Below are 22,891 nucleotides of genomic sequence, written 5' to 3'. Positions count from 1 at the left end.
TGTCCAATTACTTTTAAGCCTGTGAAAATGGAAGGATTGTGAAATAAATTGCTAAACGGTTAAAGCAATATTTTTGTTAAACTCCTTGAATTAAAGCTGAAAGTCTACACTTCAAATCATATCTTGATTTCGAACCTTGATGGTGTACAGAGGCAAAAATCACAAATTATGTTACTATCCAAATACTTATGGACTTCACTGTATTTCTAAACAAACCTATAGTTTTAATGTAACAGCTCTGTGTACTGTAGAAGCATGTTTCTTAGTTAATGCAGACTCTGCAACAGCACTTATTCCAAGACTAACAGTAAGTATACCATGACAAAAAGCACACTTGTTCTTGGATTCTCTTCAAAGATACTTGCATAATGTTCATAATAACTAATTGATCTAAGTCATACAAATGGTCATTGAAACTATTAAGTCTTATGTGTTAATATTAAGAAAGTTAGGTGAGCACACTGAAATTTTGGGAAACTATGCACCCATGCTGGCTGAGCTACAGCTTCTTGTCATTTAATGATAAAATACACAAAGCCTGTAATCTGCCAAATGTTGGAGATGTTCGTGATGTATAGCTACATACTGGATTGGCGCGTCATAGTAAATGCATGGTCCAAAGTGCTTACCGCTGGACTACTGCGGGTGGAACTAGCACCAGAAGAGCACCAGCTGTATTCTGACGTCTGTGAATACAAGCAATCCATTCAGACTGACTGCAAAATGAGGCCTTATTTTAAAAGGTTGAGATAATCTTGTATAGTGAAAAGTTCAAGTATTATGACAGTAATGAATATACAATACTCATTCATGTTGTATATTCCTGAAACTGGCTTTATATAAAAAGATGAACTAGATGGCACAAACTTGCAATTAATTTTAGATTTGAAAGCACAAATTTCATCTCCATGTTTCCACTAGGAATTTGTGTGCTGGTCACGGTGTCCGCGAACGATGCGGTTTACTAGACAATTATTGATGTATTATTTGAGTACAATTTGTAGAATAGTGGAGTATAATTTGTCATATTTTAATTACTACTGCTGTCAGAAAGAATGGCACTATCAAGTAAAATTTATGTTCAATTGTAGCACATATTCTCAAATGTAAGAATTTTCTGCTTCTTTGCAGGTGGACCAGGATCATGTGTCTCTATTACCTCAACATGTTCCTCACTGTCTCGATTAGGGTGATCAGAATCATCTGCTTTTACTATAGCAAGAAACTTTTAAGAAGCAACTGTTTCGCCATTGGCTGGTCAACCGCGTAATTGTACAGTGACTATTTATCAGAAGAAAGAGGTTTGTTTGAGCCGTAAGTAAAACTTTGGAATAGAATAAAGAATTATCTGACTAGGCAAGAGGAAATTTAATTTAATATAATATTTTACATTTACATTTGTTCATTTAGCAGACGCCTTTATCCAAAGCGACTTACAAATGAGGAAATAAAAGCAAACTTTTAATTTAGCAAAATTTTAATAAAAGCTCAATTTTAATTTTGGATTTGAATAGTGTATATGATTGGGTAACAGGCATTTTTAATTCTGTAAGTGAATAATGTATCTGGATTTTGTATGCATGTCAGCAGGAAAGTTCCACCTATAAGACCAGCCAAAGTATCCATCCCTCAAACGAACACCCATGACCACGCATTATCTAGCTAAGATGTGTACTTTGTTAGCTGTCTAATTTTCTCAGATAATATATATATATATATATATATATATATATATATATATATATATATATATATATATATATATATATATATATATATATATATATATATATATATATACACACAATGAGGGAAAAAAGTATTTGATCCCCTGCTGATTTTGTACGTTTGCCCACTGACAAAGAAATGATCAGTCTATAATTTTAATGGTAGTTGTATTTGAACAGTGAGAGACAGAATAACAACAAAAAAATCCAGAAAAACGCATGTCAAAAATTTTATAAATTAATTTGCATTTTAATGAGGGAAATAAGTATTTGACCCCCTCTCAATCAGAAAGATTTCTGGCTCCCAGGTGTCTTTTATACAGGTAACGAGCTGAGATTAGGAGCACACTCTTAAAGGGAGTGCTCCTAATATCAGTTTGTTACCTGTATAAAAGACACCTGTCCACAGAAGCAATCAATCAATCAGATTCCAAACTCCCCACCATGGCCAAGACCAAAGAGCTCTCCAAGGATGTCAGGGACAAGATTGTAGACCTACACAAGTCTGGAATGGGCTACAAGACCATTGCCAAGCAGCTTGGTGAGAAGGGGACAACAGTTGGTGCGATTATTCACAAATGGAAGAAGCACAAAAGAACTGTCGATCTCCCTCGGCCTGGGGCTCCATGCAAGATCTCACCTCGTGGAGTTGCAGTGATCATGAGAACAGTGAGGAATCAGCCCAGAACTACACGGGAGGATCTTGTCAATGATCTCAAGGCAGCTGGGACCATAGTCACCAAGAAAACAATTGGTAACACACTACGCCGTGAAGGACTGAAATTCTGCAGCGCGCGCAAGGTCCGCTGCTCAAGAAAGCACATATACATGCCCGTCTGAAGTTTGCCAATGAACATCTGAATGATTCAGAGGACAACTGGGTGAAAGTGTTGAGGTCAGATGAGACCAAAATGGAGCTCTTTGGCATCAACTCAACTCGCCGTGTTTGGAGGAGGAGGAATGCTGCCTATGACCCCTGGAACACCATCCCCACCGTCAAACATGTAGGTGGAAACATTATGCTTTGGGGGTGTTTTTCTGCTAAGGGGACAGGACAACTTCACCGCATCAAAGGGACGATGGACGGGGCCATGTACCGTCAAATCTTGGGTGAAAACCTCCTTCCCTCAGCCAGGGCATTGAAAATGGGTCGTGGATGGGTATTCCAGCATGACAATGACCCAAAACACACGGCCAAGGCAACAAAGGAGTGGCTCAAGAAGAAGCACATTAAGGTCCTGGAGTGACCTAGGCAGTCTACAGACCTTAATCCCATAGAAAATCTGTGGAGAGAGCTGAAGGTTCGAGTTGCCAAACATCATTCTCGAAACCTTAATGATTTGGAGAAGATCTGCAAAGAGGAGTGGGACAAAATCGCTCCTGAGATGTGTGCAAACCTGGTGGCCAACTACAAGAAACGTCTGACCTCTGTGATTGCCAACAAGGGTTTTTAAACCAAGTACTAAGTCATGTTTTGCAGAGGGGTCAAATACTTATTTCCCTCATTAAAATGCAAATTAATTTATAAAATTTTTGACATGCATTTTTCTGGATTTTTTTTTTGTTATTCTGTCTCTCACTGTTCAAATAAATCTACCATTAAAATTATAGAATGATCATTTCTTTGTCAGTGGGCAAACGTACAAAATCAGCAGGGGATCAAATACTTTTTTCCCTCACTGTGTGTATATATATATATATATATATATATATATATATATATATATATATATATATTTATTAAAGAGAACTGGGAACCAGTGGATATAAAAAGTCTACACACACTTCTGTGTTTTTACGGTGCAAAAAAATTCAACCAAGATAAATCATGCCAGAAATTCTTCCACCCTCACAAAGACCTACAGTAACATTAAAGGAGCTGCCCCCCCCCCCCAAAAAAAAATCCAAGCTCAACTCAATCACCCCAAACTATATGGCAAAATGTGTTACGATCTGATGAGACCAATTCGAAATGGTATAAATTCCATAATTCTAAAAAGGTATGTTAAATGCAAAAAAAGAGAACAAAAAAAAGCACATCACCAAAAGAACACCATACCCACAGTGAAGCATGGTGGTGGCAGCATCATGCCTTAGGGCTGCTTTCCCTCAGTCAGAACTGGGTTTTGTCAAGGTGGAGGGAGTCATGAATAGCTACAAATAACAGTTAACTTTAGTGCAAAACCTTCAGGTGTCTGCTAGTAAGCTGAAGATGAAAAGGAATTTCCCTTTTAGCATGACAATGACCCAAAGTATACACTGAAACCAACAACGGAATGGCTTAACCAAAAGATGATCAATGTTTTTGAATAGTCTAGCCATAGCCCAGACCTGAATGTAAATCTGTGGGATGACCTGAAGAGGGCTGTACACAGGAGATACACAATCTGACAGATTACAATCTGACAGATCTAGAATGTTTTTGCAAGAAAATACTGCCAAGTCAAGATGTGCCAGGCCAAAGTGGTGCTATAGAATCAAAAGGTACTTCAACAGTCAGTACGTTTACATGGACAACAATAATCCAATATTGACCCGATTAAGACAATACTCTGATTAAGAAACTACCGTGTAAACAGACATTTTTTATTACCTTAATCCGACTAAAGTCATACTTAAAGTAAACACAAATCGAATTAAGATGTGTGGAGTACTCCTATTTTAGTCGCATTATTGATGTGCATTACAGACATGTACACACCTTAATCACACTATTAACATCGTGTGGGAGTTTTCACCGCATTTTGCAACAGGACGCGATCACACACGGCAGTGCTCAACCCTTTTACGGCTAACAAGAGCACACGGCTGCTTCTGAAACCGTGTACTTAACACTAAATAGTAAGCGAAGTACATGTGTTTCGGTTACTATATAAATGGTAAGTACATGGTTTGAGATGCAGCCCATGGCTTGAAGCAGTCGTTTATTTGTACATATAGCATGATAATTAACTGCACTTGAAGCTTTCATAAAAAATTTAAAATAACACCCACTGCTGTATACAGTACCATAATGAAGATGAACTGTACGTTGATACGTGAAATTCTGGAGGGAATATCGGACGGCGTGGCGTGGGGACGTAATGACGTGTGCTATTAATCGATCTATGTTCTAGAACATGTAAAACGGGAACATGAAAGGAATAATCTAAAAGCAACTCATGTAAACACCTTAATTACAATATTATCTTATTCAGAATAAGGTAAATAATTAGATTATTGATGTCCATGTAAACGTAGTCAGTGTATAAGTTTAGGGGTGTGCACACTTATGGAACTAGGTTTTCCCCTAAAATGTTTGCTTGTTTTTTCACTTAATTTTTGTGTTGTAATTTCATACTGAGGGTAGAAATAGTTCTGACATGATCTCTCCTGGTTTCATTTTTTTACATCACAAAAATCTGCCATTTTAACAGGGGTGTGTTGATTTTTTAATATCCATTATACATGAATCATATTTTCATTCTAGTCTTGTTTACTGAACACCACCACTGTAGCTGTGATTTGCTAGAAAACAGTTATTCCATAGCAGTGGCTATATGCCACTACATTTACATTTATACAGTTACATATATGTCGCTACCTTTAAATATTGACTGTTTTCCTTCAGCATATCATCCATACACATTTAAAAAGTCATGCATTATGAAAAAAAAAAGGTGGTGTAGAAAGGATCTTTAATTACAGCAGAATTATTACTGGTCAAATACCGGTATTTTCCAGCTAATGGAAACGCTGCTCCATGCAAAAAAAAAAAAAAGGTCTGTATTACTTCACACTGTGTTTGAAACTGGAATTTACAGCACTTACAGCTCTGGAACCACATGGCCCATAGAGACCAGCATCACATATTGAGGCCTAAGGGCATAAATAGAGGTCCACTATTCAGCAAAACCATTTAAATAAACTGCATATCTCCTTTATTTGCGTGTTATATAAAAACTGCAGTGTAATTAAAAGCATGCATACTATTTTTAACTGCACTGGGAAATTGCATTTAATTTGGCATGTGATCAGAAATGTATACAAAATATGTGGTGAGAAAGAAAACTGGGAACATATTCAGTGTAGACAAATCAGCAGCCCAAGGGCCAAGGTCTAGCAGATTTTATTTATTTTTTCCCAATTAACCATCGTGGTGAACCTGACTCAGTTGCAGTCACCCCAACTTCTAACACTAGTAAGAAAATTAAATATTTCTTAACTTGTAAAATATTTAATTGCTCTGAAATGCATCATTCTGTCATAGTATTATGACTGTATTCTAATAATAATAATAAATAAATAAATAAATAAATATAAAAATTATAGCTAATAAAACTATGACTTTATTGTCAAAATATTACAACTTTATTCTCGAAATCTTTTTTAGTTTTTAATCAGTGGCCCTAATATTATAGGCACCATTTATAGCCCAGTTATCATTGGTAATGTACACTGGAGCATTCATCTGTCTGTTGGACGACCTAATGGATTTATGATTTGTCCACCCAGATATTCCGAGGAGAAACATTTATTAGAAATAATATACCCATTTTGCTTCATTATACATGTTTTTTTGTGGTGGCACAGGGTCTGACAGAAACAACACAACTTACAACGAGGTGTGCCCCTATACAAGAGCACATTATCAATTAGATATAATTCTACATGCAAAAGCATTTAAGTATAGACTGACCGCGCTGTAGCTACGCATCAGACCTGTGGAGGTAGTGCTGGAAGCCTGTAAGTGGGGGGGGGGGGGGGGGGGGGGGGGTTGTGAGGGTTAGAGTACAACATAAGAGTACTGTGCAAAAGGCCTTGCTACCCTATTTTTTAATACTGATTGTCTTAGATATTTATTATATGACTTGTGCATTATTGTGTCTCAAATATGTTTTACAGCTCCAAACATTACTTTTCCAATAAGAAAATTAAATTACAGAAAAATGTTTTGTGTCAGTAAAGAAGGTTACATATGAAGTAATAGACCACATTTATGGCATATGTCAGATGACCTTATGCAGAGTACTTCAAAGTCTCTATAAACAAGTACATCCTGATATACAAACACTGTTGGGTTGGTAATATAGAAAGAAAAACAGACAAAATTTGTTGATTTTTAAAAACAGAATGAATAACAAACAAAGTAATCAAAGCTGTCAGGGACTGCCTGCAAAATCAGAAGCAAGTGACAGTGGTATATTATCCAAGATAGATGCTTAAAAATTACAATTACTTAAAAAAGACAATTCCTCATAAAACTGATGCATTTTTAAAGACAAAGTGGCCACGCCAAAAAACTGACTTTGTTTAGTTTTGCTGTTCACTGCTCTTTATAGACATTTTTATGTTGAAAATGTTTAATTTAATTATGTTTGAAGGCACCTTTGCTTTAAAATATTTCTTTACATGTGCCAAGACTTTTGCACAGTACTGTACACAATTGCACATGAATACACACTCATACCTATACTCTTAAAACAAAAAAAGTGTTGAAATAACTTCTGTCTGACTGACTACAAAATATTTATTCAACATAGAGCCAGTATGTGGACAACAGACAGAAGGAAAAACAAACCCGGGGTTGATGGATAGAGATAGTGGAGGAGAGAGGAGGAGGTGGTTTGGAGCTCTTTAGACTGCTGTATTTCCTTTGGTCATAATACAATCCCATCTGTGGTGAGGATATATCAAAAAAGTGATCAAATCAAAAGTGTGAAAATTTGTACAAAAAATATTTATAAACAGAATAGGAAAGAAAACACCTATTACTATCACTATCAATTATCATTAGGCAACAGAAAAAAAATAACAGACATGTTTTACTTCATCATTAAATCCAGATTCCTTAAATATGCAAAAACATCCTCAACTTCACATGTCCCTTCCCTTCTACTGGCAAACCAATGTAATAACAGAATCAGCTTGTATGTTTAATTGTTCAGAATGCTCAAAGAACAAACAAATAGTTGATTTGTGAGTGCTCTTTTCTGCCACTAAAAAAAAAAAAATCTATGCAAGAAAAGCATGCACTGGTCACGTGAATTATTTTCACTTAAGGACAGTAACTGGGAAGCAACATGTTCATCAAAGTAAAAGGACCTGGGAAAAGTAGTTGGAATACACACACTAAAAATTGCTGGGTTATTCGTTCTACGTAATCGCTGGGTTGAACCTTTTTGGTCATTTAATTTGGTTATTTTCTCAGTCTTGGGAAGTTTTGTGTAACCCAACCACAGGGTTAGAGGCTAGGTCATTTTCACAGACAGTTGAATCAATGCACCCCTCCCCCACCCCGACAGATCAGCCCAGCTCCTTGGGTCAAATCAATTCAGCACAGACTCTTTGAATTCTCCTCAGGTGGAGGTCACGGTTTTCACACGGACATATTTTTAGATTTATTTGGAGAAACAAAGTGCGTATCAATATATTCATCCATAAACCATTACTGTACACTAGAACAAGCAAAAATATGTGATAACAGTCCAGTTTACATAGCTTTGGCTTACATGTTTGTAACGCCCACTGGATCGTAAGTTGGTTACTCAGTTTTTTGGATGTTTTAAACTTCTCCTTTGATCAAAATCTGACATTTTCATCTTAAATATATGACTTATGAGAGTCATTTACTTAAAATTCATTAAGAATACCTCATTTATGAATACCTCCTTGTATATAAATAAAGGAGATACAATGTTGACGTTTGTTTATAATGCGGTATATTTGACATTTTCAAAAGGTAAATATTACCCTGAAAATATTAGCCCGTTTATGAGATAAAATTAACCCAGCATTTTTGTAAAAATTAAACCATCCTTTGGGTTGAAAAAACAACCTGGTTGCTGGGTTAAAATTAACAATCCAACTTGATGGGTTAGTTTAGCCCAAAATGTGCTCTGTCCGATATTTACCCAGCCATTGGGCTAAAAAGAACCCAATATTAGTTGTTTTTAACCCAGTGTTTTTTAGTGTGCATGATGCTCCATGGAGTACCAGAAGATTTTAAATGAAAATCTGGCTGCTTATGCAAAAAAGCAAGAACTGGGTTGTGGTTGGATCTTCCAGAAAGACAATGAGCCAAACATGCATCTAAATCCACACAAAATGGTTCACTGACCACAGAATCAAGCTTGTAACATGTTCATCCCTAAACCCAACTGAAAACCCGTCAACTGAAAAAGAGAGGACCCAGGACCATGGAGGATCATTAGATAATCTATAATAGGTAGTTATCCCAAATTCCTTGCTCTGTATTTTCTAATTATCAAGTACTGTAGGCAAATATTCAGTGGTGTTATGTTGGCAAAGATGGGGTGCTAAGAATTGTGATGTGGTTTTGCTTGAAAAAAAAAAATTGTGTGGTAAAGGTTTTATCCTTTTTTATAACACATTTTACTTAATTTATATCTCCTAATGTTTTCAGTTTTCACACAACTGTGGCAGGTATATGTTGTCCTTATTAAATAGCCCTGTAAAAAATGGCGAACAAACCTGTCAGTTTATATTCTTACAGACGAAACAGTGAAAAAAATTAATAATAACTGCAAAAATGAACAGGAATTTAATCCACAAGCTGCAGAACATGAATGGACAGTTCTCCACAACTGCCTGATCACTGCAGAGGGGATTAAGACATTAAATATGACTTGGAATACAGCAGACACATTTGACAAAGGATATATACACAATATATACTCAGTCAGAAGCACTGACCAGTAGGTCAGGTTTTTTCCTGGAGGAAGCAGCCTTCCTGTGAAGGTCATTATACACTGAGCTCTAAAAGGAAGAGAGCATATGGTTAACTGAAGTGTGACAGATAAGACTATGCCAGGCAGAAAAATAGAAACCATCAGTAGTATGAATGTTAACCCTCTTACCCCGTATGGCCGAAAAACCGGCTTGCCCGTCTTTGATCTATTCCCGTAAGGACGATAGACCGGCTTGGTCATCTATGCCAAATACCCATAAGGCCGATATAGAGGATTTGCAGTGTAAACGTTATCCCCATAAGGCCGGTGTACTGGCATTACTCTGCTATGATTCCTTACTTATTTAATTATTATTTTTTAACCCGGAAGGTTGATGACGTCACGACGTGATTACGTTATTACACCGGCATTATGATGAAGCTAATCCAAGTGTGAATATTGGTGTACTAGTAGAAGTGAACTAAAAATGCCAAAGGTGAAAAGCTAATTGTGTTCCAGCTAAAGTTACACCTACAGTGAACACAGGTACATCTAAAACAGTGGAAAAAAAAAGAAAACATACACAGTTACACAGGCGAGAGCGAGGATTCTAGAAACTGAAACCGAAACTGATAGAGACGCAATCTCTCCTGATTCAGACCCTGATCCGTCTTCATCTTCAGCATCAACCAGTACGACTGACACTGCAGGGGTCTGGAGTCATAACGGGACCATTTCTGTGCATTCGTGAAAACACTACCTGCTGGTCTGATTATCACCAGAAACTTGACTTTCGGCACTAAAATGCATTTATTTATTTATTTATTATAATGGCATTGACCATGCTGATGATCGTATGGTACTTCTAAATGAGTATAAGGATTTTAGCGAGCATTTTTTCGTCATTTCTCTAGTTAAGAATTTAAGTAGTTAAGCTCTAAGTTTAGTAAAAACACTGAACTGCTTCATTTTCAAAGTAATATTACACAAATACATTATTATAAGTTGTTTCAAGGCCTAAAAATGTTAAAATTAAAATGTTGATTTTGGCCCAGGAACTCAGGGTTGGCGTGCTGTTTCTCTGGGGAATATAGGGTTATGTGACATAATACTGTGGGAACTTAGGGGTAAGAGGGTTAAGAATGATGGTCATGGAAGTTCATGGTCAGCTAAAACTAATATTTACACATCTTATCCCATTATACAACAGAAAAATGTAAAATTTCCATTAATATTCAACCAAGTTAAAAAATAGGTGCATGGTGACAAGTGTACACAGTAGTAAATATGGGGTTTAACGATCCAGCGATATGGATTGATGTATCGATCAAATAACCAACGATCTAATTTATTGATGCAATCTGTAAACATTGATGCATGTTTAACTTTTAAAGAGCCCCTATTACGCTATATAAACATGCCTAATTTTGTTTTAGAGATCTCAAAGAATAATTTTACATGCATGTAAGGTTAAAAAAAAAAAAAAAAAAAAAACTTAATTTTTTCACTGTTTACATTATAGCATCACCTATTTTTCTCAGTGTCACAAACGACTCGCTCAGGCATCTGTTCACTCTAAACTCCTCCTTTCAGAGAGCCTACTGTGCTCTGATTGGTCATATATCCCAGTCTGTTGTGATTGGTGTACTGCTTACAGCACGTGTCGGAAAGGAAACACTCATTACCATATCTGAATTTCAGTAATAATGTCAGTTTTACCTTATCAATTTGAGCCCAAGTCCATACATCAATACATTGGAAGATCAACCCGAAACACCATGGAAAGCACGACAAGAACAGGATGTTTCTCAGTGGTAAGTTTCTATGTTATTTGGCAATAACGTGAGTTAGCCGGTTAGCAGAGGCTAACAGCTGCGCGTTTGGAACACTTGGTAGAAAATATATACATAAATAATGAATCATACTTAAGTGGGGACGGCCCTATCTTTAATGAATAATCGTTTCGCAAATCCCACGTTGACTTCAGCTAGATTTGAAATGACGTGAACACAAACGAAGGTCAGAGTTGAACTGGTGTGGTGTCATTTTAAATTTAATTCTAACCACTGATGCTTTACATCCTCATCCTTTGGCAGTCCATGCAAAGTGGCTTTGCTTTTGCAGCACAGAAAATAAAGTCTTCTAGACATGAACCTAACTCTTTCAGGATGCAACTACTGTACTGTAGTGTTTGAGGGCAGGTCAAAGTACATGTTGTTCAAGAGCAGCCAATGACGACCAGAGGTTTTTTGTTACAAACCTATGTAGGTATGTACTGGAAGTAAGTAAGTCTGGAATTACTGACGACTCGTTTCAGCTGTTCAGAATCGGTTCTTTGTTTTTGGAATCAATAACTCAATTTGTCATGCACTTTGATTTTTGAAACTTTGCATACATTTTTACATTGACAAACAGCTCTATAACACAACATGAAAGGTAATATCTGAAAAAGCATAATAGGGGCTCTTTAAGATGGACCATAACCGGAGTGGCTAATAGAGAGAATCTGAAGGATTCCAGGTGGACCGCTCTTAAATTGGGCCGGCAGACATACAATTCGCCTACTTTCCCTCCGTACCTCACACACACGCATAAAAGGCATGTGTACTGATAAAATTACACTAAATCTGTATTTAAAGCAGCGCATCAGTTACTTATACATTAAAAAGTGCTGTTTTTCACGTCACATGGCTCAAAGCGTGACATGGCTCTCTCTCTCTCACAAACACACACACACACACGCACACGCGCGCGCGCACACCCAGGTTGTTACCATAGAGATATAAACAAACCATCGTCACATGCCGTGGCATGAGGTAACTTCCAAAAAAAAAAAGGATTTTTCTTACTGTAATACTTAACATTTGTTTAAATGCAAACCAACACTTTTTTCATAATACTCAGTATGTCATTTGTTATTTATATTTATACACTTTTGAAACATGTCAGTAATAAATATAACGGGTTAGTAATAATTGAACTGTTACTTCATTTATCAAAGTTCTTCCATCACAAAAAAAAAAAGGGCTAGTCGTGGGCATTAAACTCCTTGGCTGAAAATGGGTCCCACTCTGACCCTGACATGGACCTTTATTTAGGACAGTCTAATTCCAGCCACATCCCGGGCGTGATGTCTGTCAAAGTTTAAGTTCATTATGGGTCCTTATTTTCACCGAAATATGTAGTATTTCATAGTGGAAAAAGCTCAATACATTTTTCGAAATATATTTTGGTTGCATCTGTGAATTGATAGAAATGTTACTTATTGTGTGAAAGAGACACATCGCTAATATCGATTGCTGGCCCCTGAATCGATCGAATCAAATTCGCTGGGTAAAAGAATCGATATTATATCGTATCATCATTTGCACCCCTAGTGGTAAATAAAAGCTAATCTTCACATTTAAATCAGAGAATGATCAATCACAAATTAGTATTCTATTTCTAAACTTTCATCTCGAGCTCTTTAATCTCCTATTAAGTTAGGGTATAACCGAAAGCTTATTAAAATGGGAAATGTAATCAAATCTTATACATTTCAAACACCATGAAAAATCCTACCTTTCCATGTGATTAATGGAATAACTTCAGACTTTTCAATTAACTGAGCTTCAATGATGATAAGAATGAATGAATGTCAATGATGATCGAAACAAGTGATTTCTGAGGGGAAATGTATTTCTTAACCCGTTACAAAAATAGGTTATTGACCATCAATTACAGTCTTGTAAATTATACCACGTGAATTATACGTACAGTGGAATGAGAGCTCTTCAAGTGGGAACTACTGGCATCAGACTGCGAAGAGATCAGGATTTTGTAAACCACATAAAAATGTTAACTCAAATAAACACCCACGCCAGTGTGCAGTTATAGGTGACATTTAGAGGATTAGCCAAACCAGACCACTCTAAAGTTATAGTCCAAGCAACATGGTGAGTGATGAAAATTAAATTAGATGTTTTGTTGTACTAAATTGCTCTTTCAGCAATTGTTTAACCAAACCCGTGTTCATGATCATTTCAACTGCCATTCTTGGTAAGTAAGATGCAAATTCCTAACCATATGCTTTTTGAATACTTATGAAATGTTCATGCTTCACACTTACCTACATTCAAGTGTTCATGCTAAACTTACCATATTAGTCATTGAAAATTGGTCAGACTTAGCTTTCATAAGATTAAGAGTCACATTAATGCAGATGTTGCTCAAATCCACCAGATTAAACTACAAAAATAAATGCTAAAAAAGTTACACAAAGACCTAAAAAGAAAATAATTACGTCAAGCAAAGAAAGATATTTTTACTTGAAGCAAAGCAAACTGGTTTTCTGTTGTTCTAACATCATAAAAATGTTCTTTTTAGAATTATTCTAAAAAGAGTCCAACAAAGAACCTTTGAGAGTTCCTCCAAACTGAAACACTTTTTTCTAAGTATACATTCACAAAATAACTGACACACAAGAAGAACTGCCTCCTTGCAAAGAAGTTTCGTGATTAAGTCAGTTAGAATTCCGGACAAACAGACATATTTTCCTCAATGCATTGGTTTTACAAAGTGTTCTTAAAAATTGATTGCAAAAGCTTTAAACTGGCTAAAGTTCTTTATTCATGAATCTTTGCATTTAATGGCTGTGTACTTTGAAGTTCAAAACCTCAAAGCATTCCATAGTTTTTTGTTACTTGTTAGGAGACTCAAGAGTTTGCTCTCAGACTAAGTGAGGTAGAAATGAACACAGATGTTAGTCCATCACACTTTTTCTCAAAAGGTTTAAAATTTTAACAAAACACAACTAGCAGAAAAAAAGAAATGCACAAACAGAGACGTACCACCAAGCTTTTTTTCCTAGAACTGGTCATGAAGCTGGAGTTGCCTAGCAGCGACGAGGCAGAAGACTTTAAAATAAGGAAGAAATTCAATGTATAAGCATGTCTATTTTACATTTGGTTCTTTAAACAAAAGGTGCAATTGTTCTTAACTCTACGATTCTCTATTTTAAATCTTGGAAGTTTGGAACTGGGTACAGATTATCTGGAGGAAAGATTGTTCATCCCAGCCCCTTGACACCACTTAAACCACTACAGTTCATCATAAAAATAGGCATTTTAAACAGCAAACTCTCAAAACTAACATGAATGATATCTTGACAGTGCTGTTAGTAATCAAAATGGATCGAAAGTGTTCACAGAGAATTTTGCTATTTTTTTGCAAACTCAAAAGTGAATCAAGATAGACATTATGAATCTGAAAATGTATCTGAATCAATTGGGTATTTTTAAGATAAAATTAAAAATGAAAAGTAAAATAATTACTCAGTAAATTAAGCCTAGGGTTGAGCCATGCCCTACAGTAGGTAGTCAACCAGAATGTCCATTACCGCTGCATGTACCACCGCCATAAGGCCAGAGAGGTAAATACAAACAAGTCACATGAGAAAATTCACGAAATTACCACTAGGTGGCGCAAAGGGACGGTTTGCAATATGACTGAAAGAGTGACCTGGCGAACAAATAACAGAATAAATTAATAGTAATAAAAGTGTAACATTAATATATTATTTTGTTATTTTGTCAAATAAATAAAAAAATCAGCAGTGACTGATTTCATGTTATCATTTCCAAAGCTTATTAGAACCTGAATGAAACGAATACAGTTTTTGCTCCGTTTTTGCTTGTACTCCTTTACTCCGCAACCATGTTTGTTTATGTTCATTTCACTTAATCGTTTTTATTTTTCTTCATGTCTTTCAAAATGTAGCCACATTAATTCAAGCCAACGAACACACAACATTCAAATTAAACAGTTACATGGAAGACTCGGTACAAAGGAGGTGGAAACAGTACTGAGCGAAAAGAGGAGCTCATACTGGCTGAAATGCAAGCTCAACAAATGCTGCAGAGTTCGGGGCGCAAACAGAGGAGGTCGTGTGCCCCACTCCAACATGTTAACCACAGGGTAGCAAATGCAAGCAGACGATTCTACAGTGTAACTATAAATGAATAAATATCAAATAAACAAATTAGTAAAGGGTGGATTTTGAGTGGTGTTTAATTTTAACACCATGTAATTCTCATGTAAATTTTGTTCAAGATCAATTCAGTAATCAAATCAGGGGATGTGCATCATGTTTGTGTTGTCTGGACACATTGTTTATAAAGAATTTTGGATATGAGATACAGTTGCGGTCGGAAGTTTACATACACTCATCATGAACATGAATGTCATGGCAATATTGGGCTTGCAATAATTTCTTTGAACTGTTCTTTTTCTGGGGAAGAATGATTGTACAGCATACATCTTTAATAAAAAAAAAAAAAAAAAAGTAAAAACTAAAATTTGCTTTTAGTTTATTTGGGGTTTTCTGTGGTTTAGTTTATTTGGGGTTAGTTTATTTGGGGTTTTCAACACAAGGTCAAAATTATACATACAGGGTCAAAAATATAAATACAGCACACCGAATATTTAGCTGAATATCCCTTGGCAAGTTTCCTCGAGCAGACGCTTTTGGTAGCCATCAACCAGCTTCTGGGAGAATTCTGGTTGGATATTTAACATCTCTTCTTGGCAGAACTGGTCACGTTCAGTGACATTTGTTGGTTTCCTGGCCCTGACTCGACTTTTAAGCAAAGTCCACAAATTTTCGATAGAGGTAAGATCAGGACTGGTACCCGGCGGCGGCAAAAAACTTATTCTGGTTGAGTACCATCTGCACGTCTTAGATCTAGATTTTAAACCACCCACACAGTTTACATCTGTAAGTTATGGATTCAGAGTTTCAGAGCTTAATAGTGATTATTAAAAGGGTTAACCTCTTACATTTATCCATTTAGGAGATGCTTATATCCAAAGCGACTTCCAAATGAGGAAATACAAGCAAACACCCAAACTTGCATTTCCCATCTCGTAACTACACACCCTCCTTTTACTTCATTGTAGTTACTGAATATCACATAGTAGTAACTAGGCTTGCGTGATACAACAATATTATCGTCACTGCATGACATTAGTCTGCCATAAAATGTAGTGCTGTTTATTGCTGATTATATTACTAGACCTGCCAACTGTTACACATTTTGCATAGGAGGGCGTGTACTCCAAAGTACACTAGTGTTGGAGAGCAAAGGGCTAATGTCTAGGTGCACTGCTTTATGATTATTGTAATTTTGTGTGTGAGCATCTACAAGAGACTATGTATTTCACTTCCCCCCCCCCCTTTTTTTTTTTTTTTTTTTTTTTTTTTAAATTGTCCTCATATTTTTCTTTTGACTTTGTGGAAAGAACACCGACCGGAATAAATTCCACCCATTGACCCACTCTTCTGACTCATAATTATAAATTTAAAATGATATAGAAATGATCCCATAGTGGCAGAAATTTTAGCATACTCCAACCCTGGAGCTCTTCATGAGCCCTCTGAACAGCTCCTCTGACCATGGAGGCAGAAATCAAGAAAGCTTACAATAGTGAGTTATCACTCAAAAGTATGCCAAAGGGCAGTATTTCTCTCCCCAACCAAATGGGAGATGACAAAGCAACATATGAATGTGGAGTGATTTACACAGGTGTTGAATTTTTGATATTAAAACAGACACTTTATGGAAGTCTTGTCCCATTCATCCAATGCTCTCATATCCTGTGGAGATGCTTATGCGGTGCCCTTACTCAAACTGAGAATCTTTTAAGTTTATTAACATTAAATAAAATCGATCAGCTCATGTTTGGATAAGCTAACATTGCATGCACACATATTTAACAAAAGTTCTTGAGTTAATACTGATTGTGTAGTAAAAATTGGTGGAAATATATTTACTGAAAAAAAATGTTGGCGCGTTCAATACTTATAACACTGTATAACGAAATGTGCTGTTATTTTTTAAATACCGTTTACTGTGCATTACTGCATCACTTAAAATTCCAGCTGAGTTTTCATGATGACGCTCCCGAATACACAGCTGAAAATATCATTATGTCTCCATAATAATATGGAATTTTGTATGCTACCATTTTTAGACAATTAAATAGTTTAATGTAATATTTTAAAATGGAAAAATCACAATCAGGAAAAAAAAACATCACACAAGTCTAGTAGTAACTGAATTATAGATTTCAATGTGAATAACACAATAAAAAGCTGGGAGGTTTAGAGGTTGAAGGATACCCAACATGCTTCGCACACAGTAAAAGACAAAACATTCGATTTAACAAACTGTTACAAACCCTGTAACTTCCACTGCTGTGGACTGACACTGCATCATCTTCCAGGACCTTCTGAGGAAAAAATTGAGGGATTGGGGTGTAGGTTAGAGAACAAAGATGAATACCAGAGGGGAAACAAGAGAACACAGCCGATAACAGAGGAGAAAACAGTGGAAATGGAAAAAAAACTATACAAAAGTCAGGAAACAGGAGATACAAACTCTGCGACTCTGGCTTCTGGATGGATTGCCATGGCAGGCCTTTTCTGTGTCAGCCTGAAGTAGGGTAGAGGACAGAGCAGGAACCAAGGAAAGGAGTGGAAAAAACATAAATTAACTTTGAATGATAAAAATACAACGAACAAAACCTATTCGAGATTCCCAGACTTTACCAGAACACCACATGCTGTAAGAGAATAAACAAATACCCACACAACTCAGTTAATTGGTATTTTCCACTTCCCTTAGTTTAGTTTATTTATTTATAAGGCACATTTAAAAACAACAGAAGTTGAAAATAAAGTGCTATACATGTAGTGTAAAACAGATTTATAAAACAAGCATTTAATAGTACCAAATACCAATGGACAAACAAAAATCCTACACCCTCAGACCGAATTAAAAGATAACGAATAGAAGTGGGTATTCAGAGAAGATCTGAACATAGCAATAAAGGGGGAAAGATCTAATATGCAAAGGGAGACTATTGCAGAGCCTGGGAGCAGGTTTTAAAATCATGAACAAGGGACTGAAAGTAGTTGAATGGACGATCCAAGAGATCTTGGGGCAGTATACGGGGTAAGGAGATCACCTGTGTACTGAGGAGCGAGTCCATGCAAAGCTTTAAAAATGAATAGCAAACTTTTTCATTCAATAGACACTTCTGTCATTATGTAAGAAATAAAACACAATGGGCCTCTTACAAGCACTTCATATACAGGGTTTGTACAGATGCTTCAAAATGAATTCCAGGACATTCAAGGACTTTGCAATTATTATATTTGTTTGTTTTCAAGGACAATAAAAGACATGTCACCGAAACATATTCTTTATTTCTTCTTTTTATATATCACACACACACACAGACACACACCCCTCCCCTAATATTCACCCTTGGTAAATTCACAAAAATACTCTGCTCTCATGGACAACAAACAAAAAAACCACAAAGATAAATATAGGTGCGCAACAATTATTGGCACCCTTTTAGTCAATACCTTGTGCTACCTCCTTTTGCCAAGATAATAGCTATGAGTCTTCTCCTATAATGCCTGATGAGGTTGGAGAATACATGGCAAGGGATCTGAGACCATTCCTCCATACAGAATCTGTCCAGACCCTTCAAATTTCGAGGTCCACACTGGTGGACTTTCCTCTTCAGTTCTCCCCACAGGTTTTCTATGGGTTTCAAATCAGGGGACTGGGATGGCCATGGCAGGACCTTGATTTTGTGGTCAGTAAACCATTTTTGTGTTGATTTTGATGTATGTTTTGGATCACTGTCCTGCTGGAAAATCCAACCACGGCCCATTTTGACCTTTCTGGCAGAGGCAGTCAGGTTTTCATTTATTATCTGTTGATATTTGATAGAATCCATGATGCCATGTATCCTAACAAAATGTCCAGGTCCTCTGGCAGACCCAAAATATTAAAGGGCCACCAGCATATTTAACTGTGGGCATGAGGTACTTTTCCATATGGCATTTGGTGCCATATGTGCACCAAAACCACCTCTGGTGTTTATTGCCAAAAAGCTCTATTTCGGTTTCATCTGACCATAAAAGTCGATCCCATTTGAAGTTCCAGTAGTGTCTGGCAAACTGAAGATGCTCGAGTTTGTTTTTAGATGAGAGTAGAGGTTTTTTTCTTGAAACCCTTCCAAACAAAATGTGGTGATGGAGGTGACTTCGAATTGTAGTTGTACCTTCTGACATCAAGACGCAACTAACTTCTCCAATTCTCCAGCTGTGATCCTGGGAGATTTTTTTGACCACTTGAACCATCCTCTTTACCGTGCGTTGAGACAATATAGACACACGTCCTCTTCCAGGTTGATTCATAAAAATTTCCAGTTTCTGGAACTTCTTAATTATTGCCCTGATGGTGGAAATGGGCAATTTCAATGCTTGTGCTATTTTCTTATAGACACTTCCCATCTTGTGAAGTTCAATACCCTTTTGACGCACATCACAGCTATATTCCTTTGTCTTACCCACTGTTATGAATGACTAAGGGAATTTGGCCTGTGTTATCTCATAGTTATACCTCTCTGAAACAGGAAGTCATGGTTGAACAATTTCCTGTTCCTAGTCACCCATATGTACTAAAAAAAAAAAAAATGGTAAATATCAACAGGAATATAAATATACACATATTTCTCTCATATGAATTCATAGGACTGCCAATAATTGTTGCACATGCATATATTAAAAGATATTTTTCTTTGATAAACATGTTTTGTGTTGGCAATTGTTTGATATCCATGAGAGCACAGTATTTTTGTGATTTTTTTTTTTTAACAAAATATCAAAAGCTTACAATTTTTCACAGCCTTCTTTGCTCATATTTACCAAGGGTGCCAATATTAGTGCAGGGAACTGTACATATCTTTTCTGTTGAACAAAACAAGTATGAAATAGTGACTGAAACACAGCCCATTATGACTACATGTTAACCAGCAATCACTTACAAGCCGTTTCCAAGCTGTTGCTCTGCAATGCTAAAATCCTGATTTTATAACTGTGAGGTTATCTGACAAAATCATCATAAACATAAGTTAAACACAACATTGATTTTGGCTATATTTACATGTAAAATGATTACTCAAACAGAAAGTCAGAAGCAACAGAATGTCTCTCTTATTTTCTCTCTCACACTGAATGTGCTGCTCTTCTCTGCCACTCACTGAATAATGCAGATGAAGAGAGAGGTGTGCCTGCGGCAGGAAAGCAAGACCTTGCACTCGCAGGCCAGTACTGGTGACTCTCTCATAAGGAAAGTAGCAAAGGTTTGTAGATTTGTCACCAAGACATGTTTTGGGGAAAAAAAGTCACTAAAGGGGTCTGAAAATTTGACTGGAGCTGTCTGTCAAAATGAGTGAGTGACATATCGGGAGAAGGTGGAAGGGCTGCAGCGGGGTGTCTTATGTTGAGTGAAAGGATTGTATGTGTGTTCTCTTGAAAATAAACACTTTAAAAGTTATTTTGCGATTTTGTGTTTATTGACTTTTGATAATTCAAGCACTTTTCAAGTACCACTAGATAAAAAAAAATATATTTTTAAGGCTTTCCACTATTTAAATTTTAAAAAACAAAAAACAAGCACTTCAAGCAGATTGTACAAACCCTGCATAAGATGGTCACTCAACATGACCATACTCAAAACCAGTTTGTGGAACTCTAGTGTTGGGTCCGAGTCCAAAAGAGTTCAAGTCGAGACCAAGTCCTTAACCAATCGAGTCCAAAAGAGGCCAGGTTGGACTTAAGTCCTTAATGGTCGAGTCCAGAAAGTAATTAAATTGAAAAAGATTTGAAATTGCAATTGCAAAATCAACACTGAGCTGTTAAATTAATATTTTAACCTTCATAAACCAACATAATGGAAAAGAAGAACAATGGAAACCTAAATCTAACAAAAAATACCACTATTAGATCTTGCCATCGCTATTTCATATTTTTATTTCCTGTCATCAGCACTTCAACTAATTTCCCATCAAAAAATGGTTTCAAAGAGCTATATATACTTATTATATTACAAGTGTATGAAAATACAAAATAACTGGTTTTGTTAATGTATCACACGATATGGTGTCCTCCAGTTCAAGTTTCAATTTACATTTCAATTATTTGATGCCTCTCCCCGATAGTTATATAGGCTGAGAGAGAGAGAGAGTATAGAGTTACATTTAGCAGCATGTCATAACAAGCTTCATGCTTTATTACTGCTTTTAATCTGTCTATGAAGCACAACAAACTCATTTCTGAACACAGCTTTGTTCTTTTCTCATTTAAATTCTTAAAATAAATGTAAAAAATCCCTGTCAATAGAGTTTGTGATATTTAGTACATTAAGAAGTACATTTCACATTTTACATGAAATTCAAGACTGGAATCACCTAATGCTAATGTTTATGGGTGGGTGATATGACTAGAATCTTATTTCACGATAATGATACGTTTTCTCAGTTAGGTCTATCAGTAGTATTCAAGTAAGAAATACTATGGAAATTGAATAAAGCAATTAAATGTAAAATAAAAATAGACTTCACTATATGACATATACAGTGATTCTTATTAAATTTACCCAAAGACTCGAAAGGTGAACTAACAATTTCTGTTTCCGGGGAACAGACGTGACAAATGTGATGTGAAAAAGAACAACTCAGATCCAGAGGTGAGGTGAAGTGCATAGCCTGAAGACCAGGTAAGCTATTTATTAATAATTTCTGTTTCTTGTTATTCAGCCTTGGCTGCATTAGCCTATAGTTGTTTTTTTTTTTATTCCAAATGTGATCAACGTTTACTTACGTACTAGATGTGTTGGGGAATTTAACATCCAACATTTCTATTGTATTCTGCTGAAATGAACGAAATGACTTGAAAAAAGATTCATCCATTTTGCTGAACGAGATTCAAAGATCCGAGTGAGTAAATTGATCCGAACTGAAGAAAGAGAGACGTCGACTTTATAGGCCGACTTTAGAGCCCATAATACAGCCTCCCAAAAAAAGAGCTGTTTTTCATGCATTCACTTTATGCATAGTGTGACATTAAAATAAAACACAAAGCTTTGTTCATGCCACTTGCATGCTTCTCTTCATGCATAGCATCTCTGGCAGTGAGGAACTCATAGCATGAAGGCCAGAGTTTTATTCACATTTTATATACCCGTCTCTGTCTTCTCATCCACTAAGTTATGAAAATGCTGTTATGCGTGTATTGCCATCTAGATTGTTATCTGAAATGTGTTAATAAAGCATTGTTTTTTAATGCATTCATCCATTTTATAGTGTCACAGTAAAAGAAAACACTATGGACATTTTGTTGTGTTCGTGCATATTTTGTTAAGTTTTTAAGCTTAATTGAGCAAACGTACGTTTGACGCCATTTTGAACTTTGCTAAAAAAAAATTGCTGGAATAATTTGACTTTTTCTTAACTTTATCATCACAGGAATGTAAGAAAACATTAATCAAATGTCATAGAATACTATATTTAAATGATTGTTCATGTATGTTGAACCGTATTATAATGAGCTCTCCAGCCAATTAAGATTTTTAAGCATTCTGTTTCATGTAATGG

General features: G+C 36.1%; 1 protein-coding gene across 19 annotated transcripts in view; it reads right to left on the bottom strand.

The window, feature by feature from the left end:
* Positions 1-22,891, bottom strand: part of lrrfip2 (leucine rich repeat (in FLII) interacting protein 2) — an 86,118-nt gene that overhangs the window by 37,227 nt on the left and 26,000 nt on the right. For 10 of the 19 annotated variants that reach the window (XM_053679543.1, XM_053679535.1, XM_053679539.1 and 7 more), the window contains 9 exons: positions 17,815-17,868; positions 17,615-17,665; positions 14,227-14,292; positions 13,154-13,195; positions 9,423-9,485; positions 7,288-7,383; positions 6,406-6,450; positions 5,538-5,585; positions 630-686 (listed from right to left, as the gene is read on the bottom strand). The exons of 6 other annotated variants lie outside the window; for them this stretch is intronic. In XM_053679543.1, coding sequence (XP_053535518.1) covers positions 630-686; positions 5,538-5,585; positions 6,406-6,450; positions 7,288-7,383; positions 9,423-9,485; positions 13,154-13,195; positions 14,227-14,292; positions 17,615-17,665; positions 17,815-17,868 — 522 coding nt within the window. The remainder of the gene's footprint in view (positions 1-629; positions 687-5,537; positions 5,586-6,405; positions 6,451-7,287; positions 7,384-9,422; positions 9,486-13,153; positions 13,196-14,226; positions 14,293-17,614; positions 17,666-17,814; positions 17,869-22,891) is intronic. 3 more of the 19 variants (XM_053679536.1, XM_053679541.1, XM_053679546.1) reach the window with 3 other exon arrangements.

This window comes from Ictalurus punctatus, chromosome 3 (assembly GCF_001660625.3).
Source record: "Ictalurus punctatus breed USDA103 chromosome 3, Coco_2.0, whole genome shotgun sequence".
Lineage (NCBI taxonomy): Eukaryota > Metazoa > Chordata > Actinopteri > Siluriformes > Ictaluridae > Ictalurus > Ictalurus punctatus.
The sequence above is the reverse complement of the archived record's forward strand: the minus strand, read 5'-3'. Positions and strand labels throughout refer to the sequence as shown.